Source organism: Corythoichthys intestinalis, chromosome 13 (assembly GCF_030265065.1).
Source record: "Corythoichthys intestinalis isolate RoL2023-P3 chromosome 13, ASM3026506v1, whole genome shotgun sequence".
Lineage (NCBI taxonomy): Eukaryota > Metazoa > Chordata > Actinopteri > Syngnathiformes > Syngnathidae > Corythoichthys > Corythoichthys intestinalis.
Window position 1 is genome coordinate 9860457 of NC_080407.1, and position 26044 is coordinate 9886500.

Below are 26044 nucleotides of genomic sequence, written 5' to 3' on the forward strand. Positions count from 1 at the left end.
GTCATAAGACCAATCAACCACCTTGAAGTTTTGAATAAATTGGCTGCAAAGCTTCATTACTTCAAGAAGTTCATTCGGCCATTACTGCTCCCTCGGGGGAGACAGTCAACCTCTGCTGCCACCTGCTGTCAACACTGTTGTTGTCCAACATGCCTCCTAGCATGCATTACAATGCTCCAGATGCAAATAACAATCAAAGTTCATGTTTTTTGTTCATTATTTCTTCAGTTACTGTTTCAGTGGCTTAATTAATTGGTATTTGGTAACACTTTATTTGACAGTGGCACCATAAAACTGTCATAAGACCATCATAATAATAATGACGTGACACTGCCATGAGCATTAATGAATGCTTATGACAGATGTCATTTTGTGTCATTCGGCAAATTATCTCACTTTTTGAATAAATGTAAAAGATCCAAGCTGGACACAAATGGAGTGTTGGTGACAAAATTTCCGGATGAATACCCATGATAGTGTTATCATAATTATGACGGTCTTATGGCAGTTTTATGAATTTGGTGTCAAATAAACTGTTACCTATTAACCCAAATAAATCAATCAATAAGCCGCACTGGACTATAAGCTGCAGGATTCAAAATGAGGGGAAAAAGTAGCGGCTTATAGTCCGAAAATTACGGTAAATAGTACAGGAGGGAATCTTTGGGCACCTAACAATTCGATTACGATTCAGAGGCTACGATTCGATTATAAATCGATTACTGATGACACTCCCCGCTATTAGCTGCTTTTAAGGTTTTGTACATTAGTTACAAAAACTTTTTAAAAAAAAAAGCCTCGCAGGCTTCAATAAACGACTATTTCAGTATCAAGTTAACAGTTAAAAACAATAAATAATATACTAAAATCCCCATTCTGTATCAGCAGCTTTAAACTACATTCAATTCATTTAATGTTGTGAATCAACCGTTAAAGTTGTTAAAATTGCCCCCGTTATTCCATAATTTCCCTTTTGTCTACTTTCGACATGTGAAAGTTTTAAAACTATTTTAAAGATAGATTCAAGTCAATATTTTACCCTAACCTAACCCTATTTTAGATAAAAAGTTAATTAGATTCGCTTGAAGGTTCGCTACAACAGCCTTGCAGGGAAGTCTACTGCTTTAAGATGGCGGCCGTTTACTAACGCCCGCATCTAGCTTTCTGTACATGTGCTGCTAACGCCACCGAGTCTATTTTGCATCTAGTCCTATATAAATATGATATCTACCGTACCATTATGAGGACCTAATTTGTAGCAGCTGTCGGCAGCAGTCAGGTATGTTGTTGTTTTTTTTTTTATATGGCGGCATGAGTTGAGCATTGGCATTACCCGAGGGACCGGGTAATGACAAGCATGATGTTTTTTGCTACTCTCGCTCCGTTCCTCATTGCGTCCCGAAGACTGCGCGGCGCGCTAAGTGTGTTTTACTTCCGCTTTACTTGAAATATTTCAATAATCGGAATTTGGATGTTTGTGAATCGTTCTCGAATCTTCCACGGCCGAATCGCGAATAATCTAAGAATATGAAATTTCGCACACCTCTAGTAAATAGTGTACGAACGAGAACAATTCTGTCCGAAAATGATGTCCCAGGTGCCAAATTCACTGGTAAAGATGTGGAAGAACATACAAATGTTCAGTTAAAGAGATGGCTTAAGTGTCAAGGGCTGAAAAAGACGGAAAAAAGAGCCGACCTGATCCAGAGATAGCTTTTCTACCGAGACCTTTTTCTTGTGCGCATTCCCTTTCTCCACTGACAATGACATTCGCTTGTTTCAACAAGCTATCCTTTACCACCATATGCCCTGTCGTTGTTAAATATTATATCCTCTGGACCATGGCCTCCAACAAAATTTTTACTGCATATGAAGGTGAATGGCTTCACCTTACTGGCGTTAAGCTTGTCTTTCGGATGGCCGCACAAGTAGATCCATTGTTCACATTTATCCCTCTGAGTTTTTGGCTTCGGGAAAAATATGAGGAAAACATCCTTCAAATGTGGATGGTGATGGATAGTGTCGTTTCCACAAGTTCCATAGCAGCAGTGTTTGCTCCGCATGTTCTTTTTTGGAAGATTACCAGCAGAAAACAAACAGTACAAGCATGGGTTGTATGCGAGCATGCTTCTATGTTGACCCCCTTCCGGTTTATGATGGTAATGTCATTCAGCCTCGCGGTCTAAAAATAGCATTCGTGCGGAACACTATTCAAATGGATTGGACGTCTACGGTCCCTGACAAAAGTCATGTCGCTTATCCATTTTGTAGAAAAAAAATGCTAATAACCTGACTTTTAATTACACTTCACTGTTTTGTGGCAAAAGGTGGATTTTTCAGATGAATTTTCCATTAAATTACACCGCAGTCGCGACAAATATTGCAGGAGACCTACTGGAGCCCGCATGGATCCAAAATTCACTCAGAGAACAGTGAAGTTTGGTGGTGGCAAAATCATGGTCTGGGGTTACATCCAGTATGGGGGTGTGCGAGAGATCTGCAGGGTGGAAGGCAACATAAATAGTCTGAAATATCAACAAATCTTAGCTGCCTCTTACACTCCTAACCATAAAAAGGGACAAATTCTGCACAAGGGTGGTGCTCCATCGCATACTTCAATCTCTACCTCAAAGTTCCTCAAGGCAAAGAAGATCAAGATCCTCCAGGACTGGCCAGCCCAGTCACCAGACATGAACATCATTGAGCATGTCTGGGGTAGGATGAAAGAGGAAGCATGGAAGACGAAACCCAAGAATGATGAACTGTTGTTAAACTCTGGGAGGCATTCAAGAATGCTTTCTTTTATGTTCCTGATGACTTCATCAATAAATTGTATGAATCCTTACTGAAGCCCATCGAAGTCATACAAAATATTAAATTTGGATCTCACAGCACCACTACATAATTCGCATATGCTATGTAACATAATTTTGAATTTGAAGTCCATTTTTTGTTCAATTTTCACATTACTTTCTTTAGGCGACAAAACTTTTGTCTTGCCAAAATTTGACCTTTATGTCTTCATTAAATGATAAATCTTTTTTCAGTGCAACAAATATATTTTTGTACATTCAACATCATCTGGGAGGGTCTTAGCTTTCATATGAGCCATTTCTGAAACCAATTGAATAATTAAAAGTCAGGTTATTAGCAATTGTTTCTACAAATAGATAAGCGACAAGACTTTTGTCAGGGACTGTAGTGTCGTTTCTACAAGTTCCATAGCAGCAGTTTTTGCTCTGCATGTTCTTTTTTGAAAGATTACCAGCAGAAAACAGAATATTAGCATGGGTTGTATGTGAGCACGCTTCTATGTTGACCCCCTTTCAGTTTACCATGGTGACGTTACGCAGCCTTGCGGCCTAAAAATAGCATTCGTGCGGTACGCTATTCAAATGGATTGGACGACTATTGTTGACAATAGAAGCCATTGAGTTCATTTTCTATATTTCAGGCCCCGTACTGACTGTATTACACATTATAAGTCATTTGATAAGACTATTATTAGATTTAGAGTAGAAGAATGATACATTTCAATTTTTTTTTTTTTTTTAAGAGAAATACATCACATAATTGGGAAAAAAGGCCATCTAATTAATCAAATATAATAAAAGGTAATGGTGTCCTACCTCCAGCGATGGCAGTCTTCTTGCCTACTGTCACAGTGACGGCAGTGGTTGCGATCACAATCCTCCCAGCTGGAAGATGAGTAACATATTGTAAGCGAGCACTCGATACCAAAATGGTCAAACATTTGGTACACACACGCACGCACACAAAAATTCTCCAAATTCAAAGACTTAATAAGGCCCCATGTAAATAACTTGTACTTAATATCGTTGCAGACTGCACATGCACACATGCACTGCAGAGGTTTTTAAATGAATGGCATGTACTTTTTCTATGACTAATAGAGGAGAGGAAATTGCTCCACTTTATTTATTAAGAAAAGATGGAGAATAAACCAGAAATCAGGGAAAAAAATCATAAAAAGATGCTTTGGAATGGCTAAGGACATCCAAGTGGCTGCATGCCAAGTAACAGTTTTCCTCTACCCTCCTCCTCTCTTTCCTTCCCCCCTCCCTCCTCCGCTCGCAGATCCGCCTCCTCTGCGCTCACGGTGGCGCTATACTCCGCCTCATAGTCCCTGAACACGTCTGAACACAACAAACTGCATGTGACCGCAGCAACACACAACAACTCACAGACAGGAGTTCAGTGTTAGTATCAGAGGTGGGTAGACTAGCCAAAAATTTTGCCCATGTAAGTGTAGCATTGCATCAAAATAATATGACCCAAGTAGTCAAACTAAATATGTACTCAAGTACAAGTAAAAAAGTAATTGGTGAAAACAACAGTGCTGCAACGATTAATCGATTAACTCGAGTAATTCGAACAGAGAAAAGCTTCGGATCAAATTTTGCTGCCTCAAGTATTCGTTTAATTACAGTGGCGTTGTCATGGTTTGTTTTGAAAGTGTTTGCATTTAGTTTTATTGTTTTGGGTGGATATACTGCCCTCTAGAGTCAACAGTGTCAATGCTATAACTTGTCTAACATCGCTGAATCCAGCTGCTCCCTGATAAGAGCAACATGAGAGAAGTTTTTGCTTGAGCTAATATTTTTTTAATTGAGTAATTTAGTTTATAGGTATATTTAGCCGTTTTTCTTGTGGGAATATGTGCTTGAACAACTTTTTCAGAGCGTTGTAAAAAAAAAAAAAAAAAAAAAAAAGTTCGCATTTTATAGCATTTAAGCTAGCTCTTTTGAAAGGGTAGTTTTAGCATGCTTTTGTTTTACAGCTCCTAAAATTTATTCTACAACGTATTAAATGCTCCTAATCCGATGCCTCAATTTACGAACTAACTAGTTGATAGATTAATCGACTACTAAAATAATTGATAGCTGCAGTCCTGGAAAAGAACACTCAAGTAATGAGTAACATTTTGAGTAACTGCTTAAGGTGTTTGATTTTTATTTTTTTAAATAATGTTATTTGATTCTCTCGGCACAAAGTTATCGATATGAACTGTTATTATTATATTGTACTAAACCATACATATCCATATTAAGACAAAGAAATACAACAACAACAACAAACATCGATTCCGGCGAGAGAAAAAAAATCTACAGAAATGAAACATTATTCATCCAAAGAATAAGCGCCCTCTAGTGGAGAAAAACATACTTCCTATTATGAAACTAAAATGATCAAATCTCAGGTTTTTCAACGTCAATCGGCGACAAATAAAAACTGGGAGAGAGATTAGAATCCGTGCTTTAGAATCCTGTTGACGGCGGTGCTCTATGTCAAATACGTATTCTTTTACGATGCCTGAAAAACGCCACGTGATTGAACAGGCCGGCGTGATCAGGTCTGATCTGATAGGTATAATGAAGTCATGTGATTACTGTAATTTTCTGACTATAAGCCGCCACCCACCAAATTTGACATGAAAACAACATTTTTTCATAGATAAGCTGCATCGGAATAGAAGCCTCACTTTATTATGGGATATTTACACCAAAAGACATTAACTGGTAACACTTTATTTGACAGCTGTTTCATAAGACTGTCATAAGACCAAATGAACCACCATCATTGCTTCATTTGGCCATCACTGCTCTCTTGGGGGAGACAGTCAACCTCTGCTGCCATCTGCTGTCAACACTGTTGTCGTCCAGCATGCCTCCTAGCATGCGCTGCAGCGCTACAAATTCATGTTCTGTGCTAATTATTTCTTCAGTTGCTGTTCGAGTTGTTTCATTAATTGCTAGTTATGGTATTTAGTAACACTTTATTTGACAGTGGTTCCATAAGACTGCCATCAGACCATCATACTCATGATATGACACTGCCATGAGCATTAATGAATGCTTCTGACTGATGTCATTTTGAGCCATTCTGCAAATTATCTCACTTTTGAATGGATGTAAAAGATCCGAGGTGGACATAAATGGAGTTAGTGACATAATTTGCTGATGACACTTAATGACATCTGTCATAAGCATTCATGAATGCCCATAATAGTATCATGTCACAATTAGGATGGTCTGATGGCAGTCTTATGACGCCGCTGTCAAGTGTGCGATGTCTGATTGGTGAATCTGGCTGAGCCAGTAAAAAAAAAACAAAAAAAGAAGTAAAAACTAATATGTATGAAGAGTAAAAATGTAACAACTTGTGTAGCTCAAAGTAGCAGCGAAAGAGTGGCGTGTCTTCTTTACACATCCACTCAAGTAAAATACAGTATTGGCCCGAATATAAGACTGTGTTTTTTGCATTGAAATAACACTGAAAAAGAGGTGGTCGTCTTATATTCGCGGTCAAGACATTATACCCATTCACGACGCTAGATGGACCCAGATATAATTGAAGCGATGTTCTGTCATGACAGATCTCAGCTACTCTTTTTAGTTTAACCAGTTTGCATTATTTTATTGCAATGTTTCTCCTTATACAGATTTGTTTCAAGACTACAGTTACAGTTAGACTTCACTTTGATGGTTAATGCAGTTATTGCAATTTTGTTGTTTTATCACAATAGATTGGTTTATTTACATTTCAAAAACCAGAAGCCATTCATTTACGAATGTGATTGCACTTTAGTCTACATATTTAAATGTTCAGATATTAAGATTTGAATGAGGCGAAATAACATGCTTTTTCTCTGAAATATATTGTTATAATCATTTGCTTCGGATGTACTGTAATTATTTTCTGTATAAAAATTAATTTGAAAAAAGACTTTTTGAACACCAAACTTGAGACTTGAAAAAGAGGGGTCGTCTTATAATCAGGGCCGTCTTATATTCCGGCCAATACGGTATATGGCTTAATAAAACTACTCTAAGAAGTGCATTTTTCTTAAAAAGTTACTCAAGTAAATGTAACGGAATAAATGTAACGAGTTACTACCCACCTTTGATTAGTATAATGCGCTCATGATTGATTTGCATTATGACGACAAGCTCATTCAGAAGGAGAATGATGTTAGATCTACCTCTGGTGTCCTGTCGGGGCATGTAGTACAAGAACTGACCGGCCGGGCTCTCAGCTGCCCTACGGAACCACAGAGGAAAGTGGTCCAGGGTGAACATATTTTCCTTATCAGTGGCTGTCAGGAACGACCTGGCAGAAAGATGAAAACAAACTTTAACAATTACATAACACTGATTTATCACAGCTAGAAGCTGAACAGATCCTATTTTGAGACTCTTGCCAGAAAAGCGAAATTATAGCTTCTCAAAGTCTTTTTGGACATCGTGCATTTGCATGATGAGTTGATCAAAATGGACTCACATGCCAACTCGCTTTTCGATGCCAGTGTAACGCTGAAATCTCATGAGGCCGGAACGCGTGCCGAGAAAAGCGGTTTCAATGCCGTCATCCATTCTAATTAGATAAAAAAGGTAAATGAGCACTTATGGTTTTTAACGATTTGCAAAAAGACATTCAAAGTTGTGCCAGTAGGTGATTATTCAGTATTCACCTAGTCGGGTTAAGCATGAGGGCTGTCCAGTAGGCTTCCATTGGCGCAGTCACTACTGCGTCAAATAAAGTTTGCTGCATGAGCTGTGGATCACCTGTGATAAAACGAGGAACCCAATTGACTTTCTCCTAGATTGCAACTGGTGTGTAGAGTCCCTGACAAAAGTCTTATCGCTTATCCATTTTGTAGAAACAACAACCTGACTTTTAATTATTCAATTGGTTTCAGAAATGGCTCATATGAAAGCTAAGACCCTCCCAAATGATGTTGAATGTACAAAAATATACTTGTTTCACTGAAAAAAGATTTATAATTTAATGAAGACACAAAGGTCAAATTTTGGCAAGACAAAAGTTTTGTCGCCTACAGAAAGTAGTGTGAAAATTATGTTACAAAAATATGTTACATAACATAAGAGAATTAAGTTGTGGTGCTGTAAGATCCAAATTTAATATTTTGTATGACTTCCATGGACTTCAGCAAGGATTCATACAATTTGTTAATGAAGTCATCAGGAACATCAAAGAAAGCAGTCTTGCATGCCTCCCAGAGTTCATCAACATTCTTGGGTTTCGTCTTCCATGCTTCCTCTTTCATCCTACCCCAGACATGCTCAATGCTGTTCATGTCTGGTGACTGGGTTGGCCAGTCCTGGAGGATCTTGATCTGGAACTTAAAGGTAGAGATTGAAGTATGCGATGGAGCACCATCCTGCTGCAGAATTTGTCCCTTTTTATGGTTAGGAATGCAAGAGGGTGCTAAGATTTGTTAATATTTCAGACTATGTTGCCTTCCACCCTGTATATCTCTCACACACCCCCATACTGGATGTAACCCCAGACCATAATTCTGCAACCACCAAACTTCATTGTTTTCTGAGTGAATCTTGGATCCATGCGGGCTCCAGTAGGTCTCCTGCAATATTTGCGGTGACTGTGGTGTAACTCAATGGAAGATTCATCTGAAAAATCCACTTTTCCAGCGTCCATCCTTTTGACAGGCTGTGGGCCTTGGCAAATGTCACACGTTTTTTTAATTGTGTGCACCCTGAGAGATCTGCAGGTTGAAATATCAACAAATCTTAGCTGCCTCTTACATTCCTAACCATAAAAAGGGACAAATTCTGCAGCAGGATGGTGCTCCATCGCATACTTCAATCTCTACTTCAAAGTTCCTCAAGGCAAAGAAGATCAAGCTCCTCCAGGACTGGCCAGCCCAGCCACCAGACATGAAAATTATGAAAGAGGAAGCATGGAAGACGAAACCCAAGAATGTTGATGAACTCTGGGAGGCATGCAAGACTGCTTTCTTTGATGTTCCTGATGACTTCATCAATAAATTGTATGAATCCTTGCAGAACCGCATGGATGCAGTCCTTCAAGCCCATGGAAGTCATACAAAATATTACATTTATGTAACATATTTTTGTATTTGAAGTAAATTTTTTGTTCAATTTTCACACTACTTTTAGTGGGTGACAAAACCTTTGTCTTGCCAAAATTTGACCTTTATGTCTTAATTAAAGATAAATCTTTTTTCAGTGAAACAAGTATATTTTTGTACATTCAACATCATTTGGGAGGGTCTTAGCTTTCATATGAGCCATTTGAGAAACCAATTTGAATAATTAAAAGTCAGGTTATTAGCACTTCTTTCTACAAAATCGATAAGCGACAAGACTTTTGTCAGGGACTGTACAAATCCAGACTTACACTCCAGATCTGGTTCTTTCCCCGTCAAGTATCTGATGACGGCCTGCAACTGGCTCAGTTTACGATGTGCAGGGTCAATGTCGGTCTCACAGTAAGTCCTGGAAGGTAGTGGATGGTGCTTTTTAGCTTGACTGGCAAATGATCGCTGACAACGCTCCCAATTAAAATGGATGGGAAATCTACCACCGTCAATTGGAGTAAAGGTTTATTACGGGGGTCAGCAACCCGCGGGTATAGAGCCGCATGTCTTTAGCACTGCCCTTTTGGCTCCCTCGAGCGTTTTCAAAAATGTTTGAAAATGGCAAAAGATATACGAAATATACAAAATATATTTTTCGTTTTAATATGGTTTCTCTAGGACAAACATGACACAAACGTTCTTCTATTTCGTTAAAATTGAAATGAAGTTAAACTGCAGGGAAAATACACATTTACCGTATGATCCGCACTATAATGTGCATTGGAGAATAAAGCGTACCTGCAATTAAAACGTTTTCATGTATAGGGCGCATTGCATTATAAGGCGCAGTAGTAGTAGTCGTAGTAGTAGTGGTTGTTGTGTAATGTACCCACAAGATGGAGCTAAATGGAACGTCATGAAATAATTAACCAATATTAATCCGTATATATAAGGCCAATTGGATTATAAGGCGCACTGTCAGCTTTTGGTGAGGCTTTCAGGTGGACCTCATAGTGTGGAAATAGCGGTAATTATGAAGGCTCATTATGTATTTGTAGCCAACTTAAGTAATTTTGATACTAGGCTAAAATAGATAAAATACAATAGATACAGTGGGGAAAATAAGTATTTAGTCAACCACCAATTGTGCAAGTTCTCCTACTTGAAAAGATTAGAGAGGCCTGTAGTTGTCAACATGGGTAAACCTCAACCATGACCAGTTGCACATTCTACTCCCGCCCAGGACTCGGCTCAAGACTATGGGCGACAGGGCCTTTGCAGCTTCTGCTCCCAGTCTGTGGAACGCCCTCCCAGACCACCTCAGAGCCCCGCAGACAGTGGATGCCTTTAAAAAAGGACTAAAAACTTACCTTTTTAAAAAAGCTTATCCTGGCTAATTTTATCTATCTTATTTTATCTGATTTCTATCTGATTTTAGTATGTTTCTATTTTTGCTTTTACTCTTTTATTCTTAGTCTTTTTATGTTTTTACATGGTAATGTGCACTTTGAGATTTGTTTTTCAAATGTAAAGTGCGTTATAAATCAAATGTATTATAATTATTATAACCATGAGAGACAGAATGTGGGGGGAAAAAAATAGAAAATCACATTGTTTGATTTTTGAAGAATTTATTTGCAAATCATGGTGGAAAATAAGCATTTGGTAAATACCAAAAGTTCATCTCCATACTTTGTTATGTACCCTTTGTTGGCAATAACGGAGGCCAAACGTTTTCTGTAACTTTTCACTTTTCGCTTGGTGTAAAGAAATCAACTGTGGAGCAATTATTAGAAAATGGAAGACATGCAAGACCACTCATAATCTCCCTCGATCTGGGGCTCCATGCAAGATCTCACCCCGTGGTGTCAAAATGATAACAAGAACGGTGAGCACAAATCCCAGAACCACACGGGGGGACCTAGTGAATGGCCTACAGAGAGCTGGGACCACAGTAACAAAGGCTACCATCAGTAACACAATGCGTCGCCAGGGACTCAAATCCTGCACTGTCAAACGTGCCCCCCTGCTGAAGCCAGTACACGTCCAGGCCCGTCTGCGGTTTGCTAGAGAGCATTTGGATGAATGTGTTATGGTCAGATGAAACTAAAATAGAACTTTTGGTAGAAACACAGGTTCTCGTGTTTGGAGGGGAAAGAATACTGAATTGCATCCGAAGAACACCATACACACTGTGAAGCATGGGGGTGGAAACATCATGCTTTGGGGCTGTTTTTCTGCAAAGGGACCAGGACGACTGATCTGTGTAAAGGAAAGAATGAATGGGGCCATGTATCGAGAAATTTTGAGTGAAAATCTCCTATCAGCAAGGGCATTGAAGATGAGACGTGGCTGGGTCTTTCAGCATGACAATGATCCCAAACACACAGCCAGGGCAACAAAGGAGTGGCTTTTTAAGAAACATTTCAAGGTCCTGGAGTGGCCTAGCCAGTCTCCAGATCTAAACCCCATTGAAAATCTGTGGAGGGGGTTGAAAGTCCGTGTTGCCCAACAACAGCCCCAAAACATCACTGCTCTAGAGGAGATCTGCATGGAGGAATGGGCCAAAATACCAGCAACAGTGTGTGAAAAGCTTGTGAAGAGTTACAGAAAACGTTTGGCCTCTGTTATTGCCAACAAAGGGTACATAACAAAGTATTGAGATTAACTTTTGGTATTGACCAAATACTTATTTTCCACTATGATTTGCAAATAAATTCTTTAAAAATCAAACAATGTGATTTTCTGTTTTTTTTTCTCCATAGTCTGTCTCTCATGGTTAAGGTTTACCCATGTTGACAATTACAGGCCTCTCTAATATTTTCAAGTGGAAGAACTTGCACAATTAGTGGTTGACTAAATACTTATTTGCCCCACTGTACATACAGAATCATTATAAGGCTTATACTGTATAGGGCTTTCATTTTTCTTGTTTCCAAACATATTTGTTTTTTTGTTGTTGTTGTTTTTTTTGTTCCAGTTAGGCTCTTTCAACATTTTGAGTTGCTGACCCCTTGTTTATTAAAACACTTAGACTCACCATTCGCTGGCTATGGTCAAATCAGGAGCGAGTAAGTCATGAAGACCTGATAATAAGGCAGCTTTTAGTACGAAATTTAACAACACCACAGATTAATTCCAGAAATTAAAAGCTCACCTTCTTCAACAGACACATTTCCAATAAATATATACTGCCCGTATCCTTTTGTCAGCACTATACCAAGACTGTAAGACAGAAAAATGTGCTCAATTACTAAACAAAAAAAAGAAAATTTTGACTACAATACTGCATGTAATCAAACCTGAAAGGCGTCTCATTGATGCTAGTGTAGAAGTAATTATTCTTGAGAAACATCACCCGTTTCTGTTGTGGCAAAGAGCGCAAAATTAGGAGTGAAATGGCTCGACCTAGTGGGCAAGTTGCTCACTTACAGCTTTTTGTACTTACGCCTTTATCCACTGAGGTCCGCACATCTAAGGACAACGTGCCAGTTTCTCCTTTGACCATAGCTGTCCTGAGCTGAAATATTACAATTGTGAAGTTAAACAACAAGAAAACTTTTAAATATTTAAATGTGCGCCGCTTACTTTCTCCTCAGTGTCTTCCCATTCCACCTCGGATAAGTCCACGCTGTTGTAGTTAGGCTTTGGTTTTAGTTTCTTCCCTTCTTTGTACTGACGTGCAAAAATCAGGCATGAAAATGGGTCACGGGTTAAAAAAGGTGAGAACGTGTGGAGGAAATATGTTCCTGTACACTGTACAACTAGGGCTGCCCGAAACAACTAATTTACTCCCGATTAGTCGACTAATCTAATACTCCCCCCCCCCCCCCCCCTTTTTTTTTTTTTTAAACTAATTTAGCAATGAAATTTTTGATGACGCTTATTAATTCACAAAAACATTTTGGAACACTTAAATTCTTTATTAAGTACAAATGAACACGTAAATATCAACCATAAATCACAAATAACCAATGAGGTCAAATGCTGATAGCATTAAATAGTGCAAAAGAATGGAATGTAAATAGATTCAGAACACTGACTTTGCCTTTCCAACATGATTCAAAACAATTCTTAAAAAAAACATCTAGCATTAATATTATGGTATACTACTATATACTGTATAATAGTATTATAATCATTGCCAACCAGATTTTTTCGTAAAGGATGTCATTTTAAAGCTATTCTTCGTGTAGAATCTGAATTATGAAGTACTGGTATGTGTGGATTACCTCCAGAAATCGTTATTTAGATGACGAACATGACGTGCTATTATTTTGAAATGTTCACCGGAAGTATGTTCGCTAAACCGCTAACAGTAAGCTTTACACTCCGCAACAAAAGCTCTTTTTGTCATTGCATGTGGTGTCAGTAATCAATTTTATTCATTTTTTTTTCGTTTGCAAATGCTGTTAACCAGCGATTTTTCATGTTCGAAGTTTCACCTTTTAACCGCAAGTTTGCGTTTTGAAGAAGACTGCCAATGTTTTATAGCAGGCTAAAGTAGGTTGTCTTTTTTCCCCCCATTAGCTTCAATGTAGCAATGCTAACGTTTACAGTGTTTAATATAGATGGGTTTCCTTATTTTGTATGTCTGAACTTGAATTCTACGGCGTGTTGATGACCAATAAACATCTGTGTAAGGAACTGACGTCTCATATGCCATCAACACGAACGTGTACACCAGTGCTCAATTATTTTCCGTTACACCCCCCCCCCCCAGGAAGACATAGCGCCCCCCTCCCCAACTCTCTGCCGCCACTGTAAATATACTGTAGTATGATTTGTCTATAAAATTAAGTATATAAGTGCACCTCTTCATAACATTGTGTTATTTTTAATATTAAAGAAAAAAGTAATATAGATCAACTTACAATAAAGTGTAAAAAAAAAAAAAAAAAAAAAAAAAAAAAAAACATCCATAGTGTAAAAATACACTCAATGCATTTTTTGACCGTGTGATACTGAAAATTAAAATTTAATAAAATCAATATACAATAATAAATTCAAATTGGCTAGCAACATTAACTCAAGATGCCAAATTATTAGACCTAAACTACAAAAAGTAATTAATAGAACAAAAACGAGTGTCACTGGACAGAGCGGCAGTTTTTATTTTTGCTGCAGGTAGTATCAGCTCCTTTGCTATGGGGTGGGATTATTTTACATTGAGCAACTTCTTATGCTACTTTATATGATGCTAACAGTGCTCGCTGATTTACCGATGTAACACTGACAAACCGGGCGATTGCTGGCAATATACGGCACATTTTCGCTGAAAAAAAATTCCTGCTGTCCGCTGCGAACATTTTAAGACAAAGTAAACAGATTGGTCTTTCCTCGTGTCCCGCTGTAATAAATGTCAAAGCCAAAAGCCAAATGCTACATACGCTTCGTCATATTTCCTCGTCTTAGCTTTTCATATCTCAAGTGCTCTTTGCTGTGTGCACTTGTTTGGTTAAAAAATACTGCGCACACGTTGAAAATGATAGCACCACTGCCACCCACTGAGTGTAGGTGCAATTACGCTTTATTCTAGTACAGCCAAAAAGTATATTCCTCAAGGTCACATGCGCCACCTCCGACATCGCTCTGCGCCCCCCTGAGGTGGGACCGCCCCACTATTTGAGAAGTACTGGTATACACGCATGCACAAATATATGCACGCACGCGTCGATAAAACGCAGCTGTGAAAATTACCGCCCTCATTTGTATTTACCTAGCGATAAATGGACTCATTGCATATCACCACAGGCTTAGCAACTTCAATAAAACATGTCTTTAGTTAGTTAGATGGACTTAAAATCTGCCAGCTTGTAATTGTCTCTGTCGTCTTCCAACATTACAACTGGGTGACGGCGCTTTAGGTGTTCATTCACAGCCGACGTGCAGCCAAGTTTGGCATTGAAGAGACAGGACACAACAGTGTATCCTCCTTTGTTTTGTTGAAATAAGTCAATGTTTTGACCTCTCTGGTGCACTTTTTTGGCTTTGTGCCACTTTCCCCACTTGCATACTAAACGTCCGACATTAAAAAAAAAATCTCCCGACCCCCCCTTTAAAAATTTTCTCCTCGGATCTACACAACCCTTTTTGACTTCAAAATGGCAAATTTAGCCGAAAGGTGAGAGATTTTCATGCCTTCAAAATTTTGATTAAATTTATGATTAGTTTTTTTTTCTCATTAAAAAGTTTTTTTACCAGAGGTCGGAGGTCAGGATGAGAAAGGATGTAGCCGTTGTTGGTAATGAGGTAGGCGTAACCATGGACACCCAGCTAAAAAGGCAAAAGCATTTTTTTTAATCAACAAAGTGCATGTGTTGAAATAAAAAAGGGAAAATGGTTTAACCTTGTATCTTTGCGCTAATCTCATCAGTTCCTTCAAGGCCACATCAGTTCCGACAACTCCCAGCAAAATTCCATGAGACAACTACAAAAAAAAAATTGTCCCAGTCATGTGAATTGTTTTTAGTCAAAATAATGAATGATCGTCAGAGGTGGGTAGTAACACTTTACATGTACTCCATTACATTTACTAGAGTAACTTTTTGAGACATTTTTCCTCTTTATTCTTCATATTAGATTTATTTATTTTGCCAACGATGCCACGATTAGCTCCACCAATTTCACCAATGAGACGTTGCAATAATAATCACATGACTCCATTATGCCAGACGCAAGCTTGCCGTTCTATGATCACGGCAGCCTGTTCAATCACGTAGAGTCTTTAAAGCCTCGTAAAAAATTATGTATTTTACATAAAGCGCTGCCCTCAACATGACTCGAAAGCGCAGCTTTTAAACTCCGTCCCAGTGTTTATTTGGCACCGATTGACCACAGGAAACCAGAGATAAGATGTTTTTAATTTCTAAACAGTAACTATGAAGAAACTATTCACTATTCACACTAGGAACTTTTTTCTCCACTAGAGGGCACTCAGTTATTATTACCGTATTTTTCGGACGATAAGCAGCTACTTTTTCCCTCATTTTGAATCCTGCAGCTAATAGTCCAGTGCAGCTTATTGTTGATTTATTTGGGTTAGTAAGTAAGGTTTATTGGTTGATTTATTTGGGTTAGTAGGTAACACTTTACTTGACAGCGGCGTCATAAGACTGCCATAAAACTGTCATAATTGTGATATGACATTATCATAGGCATTAATGAAAGCTTATGATGGATGACATTAAGTATAATCCAGCAAATTATGTCAATAACTCCATTTATGTCCAGCTCGGATCTTTTACGCCTATTCAAAAGTGAGATAATTTGCCGGATAACACAAAATGACATCTGTAATAAGCATTCATTAATGCTCATGGCAGTGTCATGTCATAATTATGCTGGTCTTATGACAGTTTAATGGCACCACTGTCAAATAAAGCATTACCAAATACCATAACTAGCGATTAATGAAACAAGTGGAACAGTAACTGAAGCAATAATTAGCACAGAACATGAATTTGATTGTTATTTGCATTTGTAGTGCTGCAATGCATGCTAGGAGGCATGTTGGACAACAACAGTGTTGACAAAAGGTGCAGCAGAGTTTGACTGTCTCCCCCAAGGGAACAGTGATGGCCAAATGAAGCTTCTTGAAGCATCATAAGACTGTCATAAGAGCAAATGAACCACCATGAAGCTTTGAACCAATTAGCTCCAAAGCTTCATGGTGGTTAGTTTGGTCTTATAACAGTCTTATGATGCCGCTGTCAAATAAAGTGTTACCAGTTAATATCTTTTGGTGTAAATATCCCATAATACAGTGAGGACAGCTGTGGCTTATAGTCCGGTGCGGCTTATTAAAAACATATGCTGTTTTTGTGTCAAATTTGGTGGGTGGCGCCTTGTAGTCCAAAAATTGAACCAATTGGTTGCAAAGCTTCATGGTGGTTCATTTGGTCTTATGACAGTCTTATGATGCCGCTATCAAATGAAGTGTTACCACTTAATATGTTTTGGTGTAAACATCCCATAATACAGTGAGGACAGCTGTGGCTTATAGTACGGTACGGCTTATCAAAAACATGCCGTTTTTGTCTCAAATTTGATGGGTGGCGCCTTGTAGTCCAAAAATTATGGTATTTTTTTGTATTTCTTTGGCTTAATGTGGTTATGTAATGGGTTTTTGTATTGCAACAACAGTTCATATAGATACCTTTTGTGCTGAGAAATCAAATTTGTGAGCAGTTACTCACAATGTTAGTCATTACTTTAGTATTCTTTTCACCAAATACTTTTTTACGTGTACTTGAGTACATTTTTTTTAGATGAGTAATTTTACTTTTACTTGAGTAATATAATTTTGAAGTAACGCTACTCTTAGTTGAGTACAATTTTTGGCTACTCTACCCCCCTCTGATGATCGTTATTCTTACCGTCTCTTTTTTCTTGCTGAACACGGGCATTGCAACAGATGTCATCAGAAGCAAACTCTGGGCTTGACTGTTAAACAGCTGAGAAGATTCAAGATAGATAACTTTGAATCACAGATACACAAGAACTCATTGACTGCGTGAGACGTGCAATCCATTTTCACAGGGAGGGCTGCCAGCAAGTGTCAGTTTTTGCTACTAACTAAATTTGTTCAGGAACAAATCTAGGGAGGGTGCTACTGATCAACAGCTTGGCTATTTTAAGCTAAAAGGCTATTTTATACCTCAACATATTACCTCTTTAGTGGTAGGTAACTGGTGGCGAAAAATAAAGAAATACGGGGGCAATGATTAAATGAGTAAAATAAATTGTTCCACAGCCTGGTTGCTAACCCAAGTGTTATTTGTTGTCATTGTGATAACATGACTGATTTTAAATCAGACACTGTACGATATAAATTGATTTAAAGTGTCTATGACAGCAAAAAGCATGTTTATTTCATATTTCCCGCGGTATTTTATGCTCCTGAATGAAATGGAACGCTTGGATGTGTGTGGAAGCAATCCATTTATAAATTCAATCTTTTAATTCCCGCACCATGAAAATGAACAACTTCCTGTATTGAGGAGGAATGCGAATGTGACGTCACCCGGGTCAGCATCTCAGAACACAGCATTGCTTTATAGCATGCAGGTGGACGGCGGATTCAGCTGGTTTTGCGGATTAATTCGTTTATTTTTCACATCACGCCAGCCAAATGGGCTGCAGGGTTTTGTTGCTGCACCAGGGAGAGGCGTGTGAGCCTTTTAGGGTTTCAAAAATTCCCATTCACCGCGGAGAAGACAAGTCATGACTGTGGGACCATTGGACTTACGAGGAAGTGAGCTTACATCGTGTCAAATACTGGGATCATGGCACACGTTTTAATAAGGAGGTGGCTTGCATTTTGTGGGTGACAATGCTTCCTGTCCACCGAGAAGGCCACTCGGCCGATGGCTTGTCACACACCCCCCTCGGTCCTCTTCACGTGCCCACCGGGAGAGCGCTATACTCGGCCTAGGCTCATGCGGTTCTCCATATCGTCCAAATTTCCAGCCCCCTCTGCCCTCTTCGTGTGCCCGGCAATAGACCACTATCCTTGGGTTGGGCTCGGGCAGCTACGCGCTCCTCTGACGTCGGCCGGTTTGTATGGCGGTCATTCTCCAGCTGCGTCTCCGGCAAACGAGCTCTCCTGCCCGCAGCAGGGGAACAACGAGCTGTAACTTGCTCGCTGCCGAGGGGGTTGCCGATCGGTGAAGACAATCGACAACCCCGCCACCGTGTGACATGATCCGGGGTAGTTTTGTGGGATTTTTTTCGTTTCGAATGGTGAGAATAAGACTTGGAAACGTCGCTCAGTTCGGGTTAGCATGTCGGCTGGATGTCACGCCTCCTGGTTTGTTTACGCTCGCCGAAGCCGAGGCAGGGAAATGACAAAAGCCGGACTAACTCCGGTGGCATAAAATATCGTTCGGGAGGTGCAAGAAGTCGACAGTTTTGACCATTATAGACTAATTTTTCCATGTCGTACTGAATGATTGCATTTTTAATATTTTATATCCCATTTAGCACAAAACTGTTATTTGCCATGACCATACCATTTATTTAGCAATTGGGGAAAATACTTAGATAAAAAGAATATCCTGTAAACATATTGGAGTGGAGAGAGTGAAACAATGACATTTTGCTGCTCTCTTCGTCGCATTTTCCTCGTTCTGAATAATTCCCCCTAAATGGGCTGAATTCTAAATCAGATGAAATCGTGACCCTGCTGACATCATCCTCCAGCTGGGGGCGCAAGAGCGCTATAATGACAGGCAGGGTTAAACGGCAGATTAAAAGACTAATTTCCCCTCATCTGCACTTTGCCAAATATTTGCATATAGTCGAATCATCTCAAAATATTATTCCAATTCATATAATAATGCTATTTAAGTTTTTTTAATGCTGTCACAGGCACTTTAAAAAAAGGTAAAAATTGAATCCTTTCCAAAAGAGTCGACACCTACCACACTATCCATGTAGGCTTCTGTCCAGATGATATCGTGGTCGTGGTTGATGACCATAGGCCGACTGAGAACATGTAGGTACTCCATAACGTTTTCTTGGACGTCAGCCAGCGTGGAAATATGTGTGTAATAACCTGCGACCGCACACCAGATTTAGAATGGAATATTTTCCTACCTATTTCTCTGTTTTTGGCATGACACGAGATGCGCTCAATGTACTAATCAGACATCAGAACAATGCAATCCCCGAAAGGCTGAGCGGTTCTTGGCTTATTCTGCTGAAAGACAATGACGTCAATGTGATACCTGTGGTGATGTTGATAAGAGCTATTTTTTGAAGCGCTGGCATAAATGAGAGATAAACCTAAATTCAGGTTTTGTTGTTGTTTTGTGTGTGTTTAGCAAGACGGCGCACATCTGTTCGCCCTTGCTGGCCCGGTTGTGTTTACAGTATAACTGTTCTGATAATCTGCTATTTAATCACAGATTTTTCATGTAATGCCAGCACGGAATAAAGTGATTATTTTCCTCTGCATGATCCCATGTTATTCACAAGAGGGCAGCATTCGTTGATCGCATTTTTCAGAGTGGATTTAATAAGATTGATTAATTTGATTTACCTTTATTATTGCAGGCAATCCATTTGACATTTTGGGCAAACGTCATCTCGCGTCCGATGAGATAAGTAAAAACTCGAACCTGGGATGACAGCGGGTTACAATAAGATGGCGCGTAAACAGCAATTTGTGCTTGTGCGTGCGTCATACCCGCCGTTCAGGCCAGTTGAACTCTTCGAAGACATCTTGGAAGTCCTCCATCGCGCCGTCTGTTATCAGCATGATGGCCTGGTTACACAGGCTGCCCTGGCCCAGCGCTGCAGCCTGAACACACGCACGTTTTCATCCTTAATATAACCTGAACAATGTCACTTTTGTGTTCAGCGCCAACCTCGTTGAGGATCTTGAAAGACTCCTTCATGGCATTCTTCACTTTGCCTTCTCCTTTGACGTGCAGCTCGTTGATCAGGAGTTTGAAGTGCTGCAAGGGGCAACGTGAAAATTGCACGTGAATCACTGATCGGAGACAGAAAGCGCGAGTGTGTCCATGTGTGTTTGTGTGTCGGAGGGAAAAGGGCACAGTAGGGATTAGCATGGCTCCCTGGCACACTGACTAATTACAACATGGCATCTACTCCACTACTACAGATAATCTGGATTAAACATACTGTAAAACCCAAAATACGGGAGATTTACAAATAACGTTTATTAATGTGGTTATTGTTGCGCTGTGTCAAACTAGAATTAATTCTCTATTTTATCATGATTGAGATAACGTGTAAGTATGTCGAGCAACATCTGTAGTTGGCCGCACACTATAAGGAATACAGCCAATCACGCTTCGGCCCGGCCAGTCACATGACGTGCTTAAAATTGTCAGCAGCCCCTCGACCTCACCTGATCTCTTATGTTGTGTATAGTGGCGGTAGAAAGTAGGGCATGCATCCAAACACACACACACATGGTCAGGCTTTGTGGAATAATAACAAGAGCGGAGCAGATGAGCGGAACAAGAATGCGATGAGCTGCAGCTATGCAGAACAAACAGAATGTGGGATAAGGCCAGACAGGAAGTTGTTCTAAGAGACAGGAAGTCATCACAACAAACAGATTACTGTACCAATCTAGTTCTCTGTATCTACTTACCTCTCTGTTATCCAGATCAGCTTGGACCAAAATTCCCTTGAAGCACGGTTCCAGGTATCGAACGTAGTCGCTATACTAGAGACGAAACAAAATGGCAGAATCTCCCTTGATAAAAGTGCTTCATTGCGTTGGCGCCTTACAGCTATGATGTTGACAAAGTCGTTCTCCCCCAGCGTGTCCAGTATTGTGTTGATGGTGTGTTTGGCTATTGTGAGTCGGAGACCCTTCATGCTGCCGCTCACATCCACCACAATGACCACATCTTTAGGGGAAGTCGCTGCCTGGATGTACCTAACAAAATAGAATCATTAATACAAAATTAGAGAAAAACAGACCCGCTAATGAAGTCCATCCCCTATTTAATTATAGGCTGGTAGACATAAATGAGATTTCTCCCCGGCGAGCAGCTGCCACAGGCATGCTTCCAGGTCCATAATCTGTTTGTTTGACTTCCGACATCCTGAAGGTTCTGTCCCAAGGAGCAGACTGCTTTCCTGGAATTGACTCTTACGGATCAACAGACAGCGTTTCCACTCAAATTTCTAAGAATGGCGCTACTGTTTGTGCTTTGCATTTCATACTAAAGCACACATGCGTGAAGCCAAGGGCGAACTGGCATACGGGGATACCCGGGATTTCCCTGGTGGGCCCGTGGTCAAATGAGCGAACCCGAAAATTAGCGCATCCGTATAATCCAAGTATTATGTTAAATGCATTCCCACTGAGCGGCAAGGCAGTTGACCTCTGTGTGCTCCCGTTGTTCCCAGCTCTTAAAAACACTCTCAACACTCCAAAATATATAACGCCATCATTGTCATCATTTAAAAATGAAATAAAGTAGCCCGATCTAAAACTGCTCCATCTTCATGTGCGTTACGTGCGCGGTCACGTAAGTACAATATTACGTTTTAGTAGATGGTAGGTTACAATTCTCATTTTTGTGGGACTGTAAATTCACAAATCTGAATATGCACTGGCTAAGGTTGGAGAATATTAGTACTGGGCCTCTCTGACTACTCCCATACTCAAAACTATGCATTTTTACTGTCTCAAAATTTAGGAAATTTGAATTAAAAGTCCAGCATGTATACTTTGATCACGTTACAGTTCTCATTTTTGTGGAACTGTAAATTCACAAATCTGAATATGCACTGGCTAAGGTTGGCGAATATGAGTAGTGGACCTCTCTTGACTAATCACATACTCAAAACTATACATTTTTACTGTCCAAAAATTTTGAAAATTTGAACTAAAAGTCCTTCATGTATACTTTGATCAGGTTACAGTTCTCACATTTGTGGTACTGTAAATCCACAAATCTGAATATATAATATTAAAAATTATGCATTTTTACTGCACCAACATTAAAAAAAAAAATTGAATTAAAAGTCCTGCATATGTACTTTGATCGAGTTACAGGTTACAGTTCTCATTTTTGTGGTACTGTAAATCCACAATTCTGAGTAAATTCTGGCCAAGGTTGGTGAATATTACTAGTGGACCTCTCTGACTACTCCCATACTCAAAACTATGCATTTTTACTATCCCAAAATTTAGTAAATTTGAACTGAAAGTCCTACATATATACTTTGATCAGGTTACAGTTCTCATTTTTGTGTAACTGTAAATGCACAAATCTGAATAAATACTGGCTAATGTTGGCGAATACTAGTAGTGGACTTCTCTGACTACTCACATTCATAAAACTATGCATTTTTACTGCCCCAAAATTTAGAAAATTTGAATTAAAAGTCCTACACAAACAGTGGGGAGAACAAGTATTTGATACACCGCCAATGTGTTTTCCCATTGGCAATGTATCAAATACTTGTTCTCCCCACTGTATACTTTGACCAGGTAACAGTTCTCATTTTTGGGGTACTGTAAATCCACAATTCTGAATATACTCCCATATTCAAAACTATGCATTTTTAGTACTGTACCAATATTGGAAAAAAAAAAATTGAATTAAAAGTCCTGCATGTGTACTTTGATCTAGTTACAAGTTACAGTTCTCATTTTGTGGCACTGTAAATCCACAATTCTGAATAAGTTCTGGCCAAGGTTGGTGAATATTACTAGTGGACCTCTCTGACTACTCCCATACTCAAAACTACGCATTGTTTCTGTCCCAAAATTTCGAAAATTTGAATTCAAAGTCCTACATGTATACTTTGATCAGGTTACAGTTCTCATTTTTGTGGTACTGTAAACCCAGAATTCTAAATATACTCTCATATTCAGAACTATGTATTTTTATTGTACCAATATTGAAAAAAATTGAATTAAAAGTCCTTCATGTGTATTTTGATCTAGTTAAAGGTTACAGTTCTCATTTTTGTGGTACTGTAGATCCACAATTGTGATTAAGTTCCAGCCAAGGTTGGTGAATATTACTAGTGGACCTATCCGACTACTCACATACTCATAACTATATATTTTTACTGTACCTAAATTTAGAAAATTTAAAATAAAAGTTCTACATGCATACTTTGATCCGGTTTCAGTTCTCATTTTTGTGAAACTGTAAATCCACAGTTCTGAATACGCTCTGGCCAAGGTTAGTGGATATTAGTAGTGGAACTCTCTGTGTTGCCGGGTGGATGGCTTCCAACATCGTCCATGAAGTGGGCTGGTCTTTCAATGACTCCCGGGCCACTCCACCAACCCCAGTCCACCCGCGCTAAAAGCTAAATTAATTTAGCCAGTGCCATTGACAGAGATAGACGTCGAATCCATTTGAACATCTATCACCCTTATTGTCAGCGACTGAGTTAGAATTAAACAACAAGACAAAACTCTGGTAACTTGAGTCAACAGATTAGTCTCACCAGTTCCTGTTTCTGCAATCAAAAGTGACGACCCCGTTCTCGTCCGGGATCCACTGGATCCCTGAAGGCACACAATGGATTGATTAATGGATAAGGAAGCACATACCTAAATATATTTACACACACTGAATCATGACTAGACATCCTATAGCCATAGGCGGAGTTTGACTTTTGGGGCAGGGGGGGCACAACATGTTGATGACCCCGAAACACAGCGTAAGCAATAAAATTAACTTACAAGAATATTTATGATAATAAGTTGAGAATGAGCGTTTTTTCTTTCCCATCATTCTTGAGGGGAATTCTAAATCAGGCTGCTTAGGCAATACTTTTCGCCAAGATTGTCATCCATTGAATATGGTACGCCTGCCGGTGTCGTGCCAATGGAAGTAGATTTGTGTCTTTATTATTCAATCAAAAAAAGCTGCTTCAATCAAAATACATATTTTCAACCAAAAAAAAATGTCGATTCAATCAAAAAAAAAAAATGTTTGAATGCAAAAATAAATTTGAAACTCCAAAAAATGCATGCGAAAGCTATTTTTTTTTTTTTTTTTTTTTTTTTTGATTGAAGTAATGTTGATTTGTGTTTGGGCCATTGGGAAATTTTTGTCATTATTCAATCAAAAAGTTGCTTCAAAAATATATGTATTTTCAAAAAGAAAAAATCCTTTTAGTCAAAAAAAGAAAAATTTCAATGATAGTAAAAGTTTTTGAATGCGAAAAAAAATTTGGGATTGAAAAATTTGCGTTTGAACACTTAATTTTTTATCGAAAAAGTTTGATTTGATTGAGGCAGTCCTTTTTGTGTTTGGGGCATATTATGGGTAGGACATTTGTGTCTAAATCATTTAATCCTTAAAAAAGTTGCTTCAATCAAAAAAAAAATATATTTTAGATCACAGAAAAAAAAAATCATTAGATTTTTTTTTTTTTGCTGAAATTTATATTCAAAGCAAATGGCCGTATAAGTTGCTCGTCACATGATCTGTTCGAAAAAGAATTTTGACCCAACATAAAAACGATTTTTTTGTTCATTTCATTCATTTTTGTTGCAGTTTTATTGCTTTACAACTTTAATATACAGTATATAGGAAAGTCAATTACATGCAATGACACTTTTCGGCCACGGGGTGGACCCCCCTTAAAATCCGCTTATGCCTGAAGCGAACATGACACTATTCGCTTACCTGGATACAGCCTGAAGAAACCCGAAGAACTGCCAAAATACTGCCAGGTGAGGGTGGGATCCTTCTGGAAGTTGTCAATGAACACATCATTGAGAGCCTCTGACATGTATGCTCCGTTCAGAATATCCGTATCTGCGACGTTATTAAAAGACAATCACTTTCTGGTTCCATTGGATTTGTGAATTCACGCTTAAAAATACCTCTATTGTAGACATTTGTGGGCACTTGGATGTTACTCTGCTGCGTGTTAACCGGCAGTTTGCTAAAGTGTTCGTTCTTTTCCAAAGGGAACTCTCCTCCCAAAGGCAGCGGGTTTCCATCTTCGTCCACCATGTTTATCAGCATAGAGTTGTAGTATTCAAACTGGCGAAGGACAACACTTTTGTACAATCTGGTGGCAAGTTGAAGTAATGTTATTCATTTTGTACCTCTAGGGTGTCATTGTACTCATGGTAAAGATCAGCATCCTCGGCGGCTTCAGCTAATCTCTGCAAAATGATTTTTTTTTTAAAGGAATATAATCAGAAGAAGAATGTATCGTTTTGACTACCTTAACAGATTTCATCTTCCTCCCAAGCATCTTCTCCATCTCCTCTGCAAACTTCTTCACCAGCTCATTTCCGTCCACTTCCTCAATCTTGAGCACGCCCTCCACGTCCTTATATTTCTTGAAACGCACATTTAAAAACAATGAAATGAGAGCTAACAAAATTAGAGAATGTGAAGATGGCAGATGGTGTGTGACGTTGATCACGATCGACCAATCACAAAGCTAGTGGGGGTAGCTTGCGGCACCCCCCCAAAAATACTTTTTTTTTTAATGTACATAATTATGATTGTTGTATGTTGTTTTGTATGAGCTACATACAAGGTTATGCAGCACCCCTCTCTCTCTAAGCAGCTTCTAGCTAACGTTTTTCTAGTTCCATAGTTGCCAGCAGAGTTTACTAAATTCCTCACAGTTTATTTATTGTTAACAGTAGAAAACACAAAGAGAAGGACACTTTTCTCG

General features: G+C 39.0%; 1 protein-coding gene across 5 annotated transcripts in view; it reads right to left on the reverse strand.

The window, feature by feature from the left end:
- The window catches only part of cacna2d4a (calcium channel, voltage-dependent, alpha 2/delta subunit 4a), a 100992-nt gene that overhangs the window by 66394 nt on the left and 8554 nt on the right, over nt 1–26044 (reverse strand). For 3 of the 5 annotated variants that reach the window (XM_057856127.1, XM_057856128.1, XM_057856125.1), the window contains 25 exons: nt 25583–25699; nt 25461–25520; nt 25233–25395; nt 25033–25164; nt 23843–23903; nt 21152–21302; nt 21012–21086; nt 20257–20346; nt 20076–20189; nt 19929–20007; nt 19309–19442; nt 17557–17574; nt 17263–17340; nt 15234–15314; nt 15086–15160; nt 12473–12559; nt 12333–12404; nt 12187–12248; nt 12042–12109; nt 11925–11970; nt 9205–9302; nt 7493–7586; nt 7303–7395; nt 7004–7131; nt 3630–3698 (listed from right to left, as the gene is read on the reverse strand). In XM_057856127.1, coding sequence (XP_057712110.1) covers nt 3630–3698; nt 7004–7131; nt 7303–7395; nt 7493–7586; nt 9205–9302; nt 11925–11970; nt 12042–12109; nt 12187–12248; nt 12333–12404; nt 12473–12559; nt 15086–15160; nt 15234–15314; nt 17263–17340; nt 17557–17574; nt 19309–19442; nt 19929–20007; nt 20076–20189; nt 20257–20346; nt 21012–21086; nt 21152–21302; nt 23843–23903; nt 25033–25164; nt 25233–25395; nt 25461–25520; nt 25583–25699 — 2245 coding nt within the window. The remainder of the gene's footprint in view (nt 1–3629; nt 3699–7003; nt 7132–7302; nt 7396–7492; nt 7587–9204; nt 9303–11924; nt 11971–12041; nt 12110–12186; nt 12249–12332; nt 12405–12472; nt 12560–15085; nt 15161–15233; nt 15315–17262; nt 17341–17556; nt 17575–19308; nt 19443–19928; nt 20008–20075; nt 20190–20256; nt 20347–21011; nt 21087–21151; nt 21303–23842; nt 23904–25032; nt 25165–25232; nt 25396–25460; nt 25521–25582; nt 25700–26044) is intronic. The other 2 variants (XM_057856129.1, XM_057856126.1) reach the window with 1 other exon arrangement.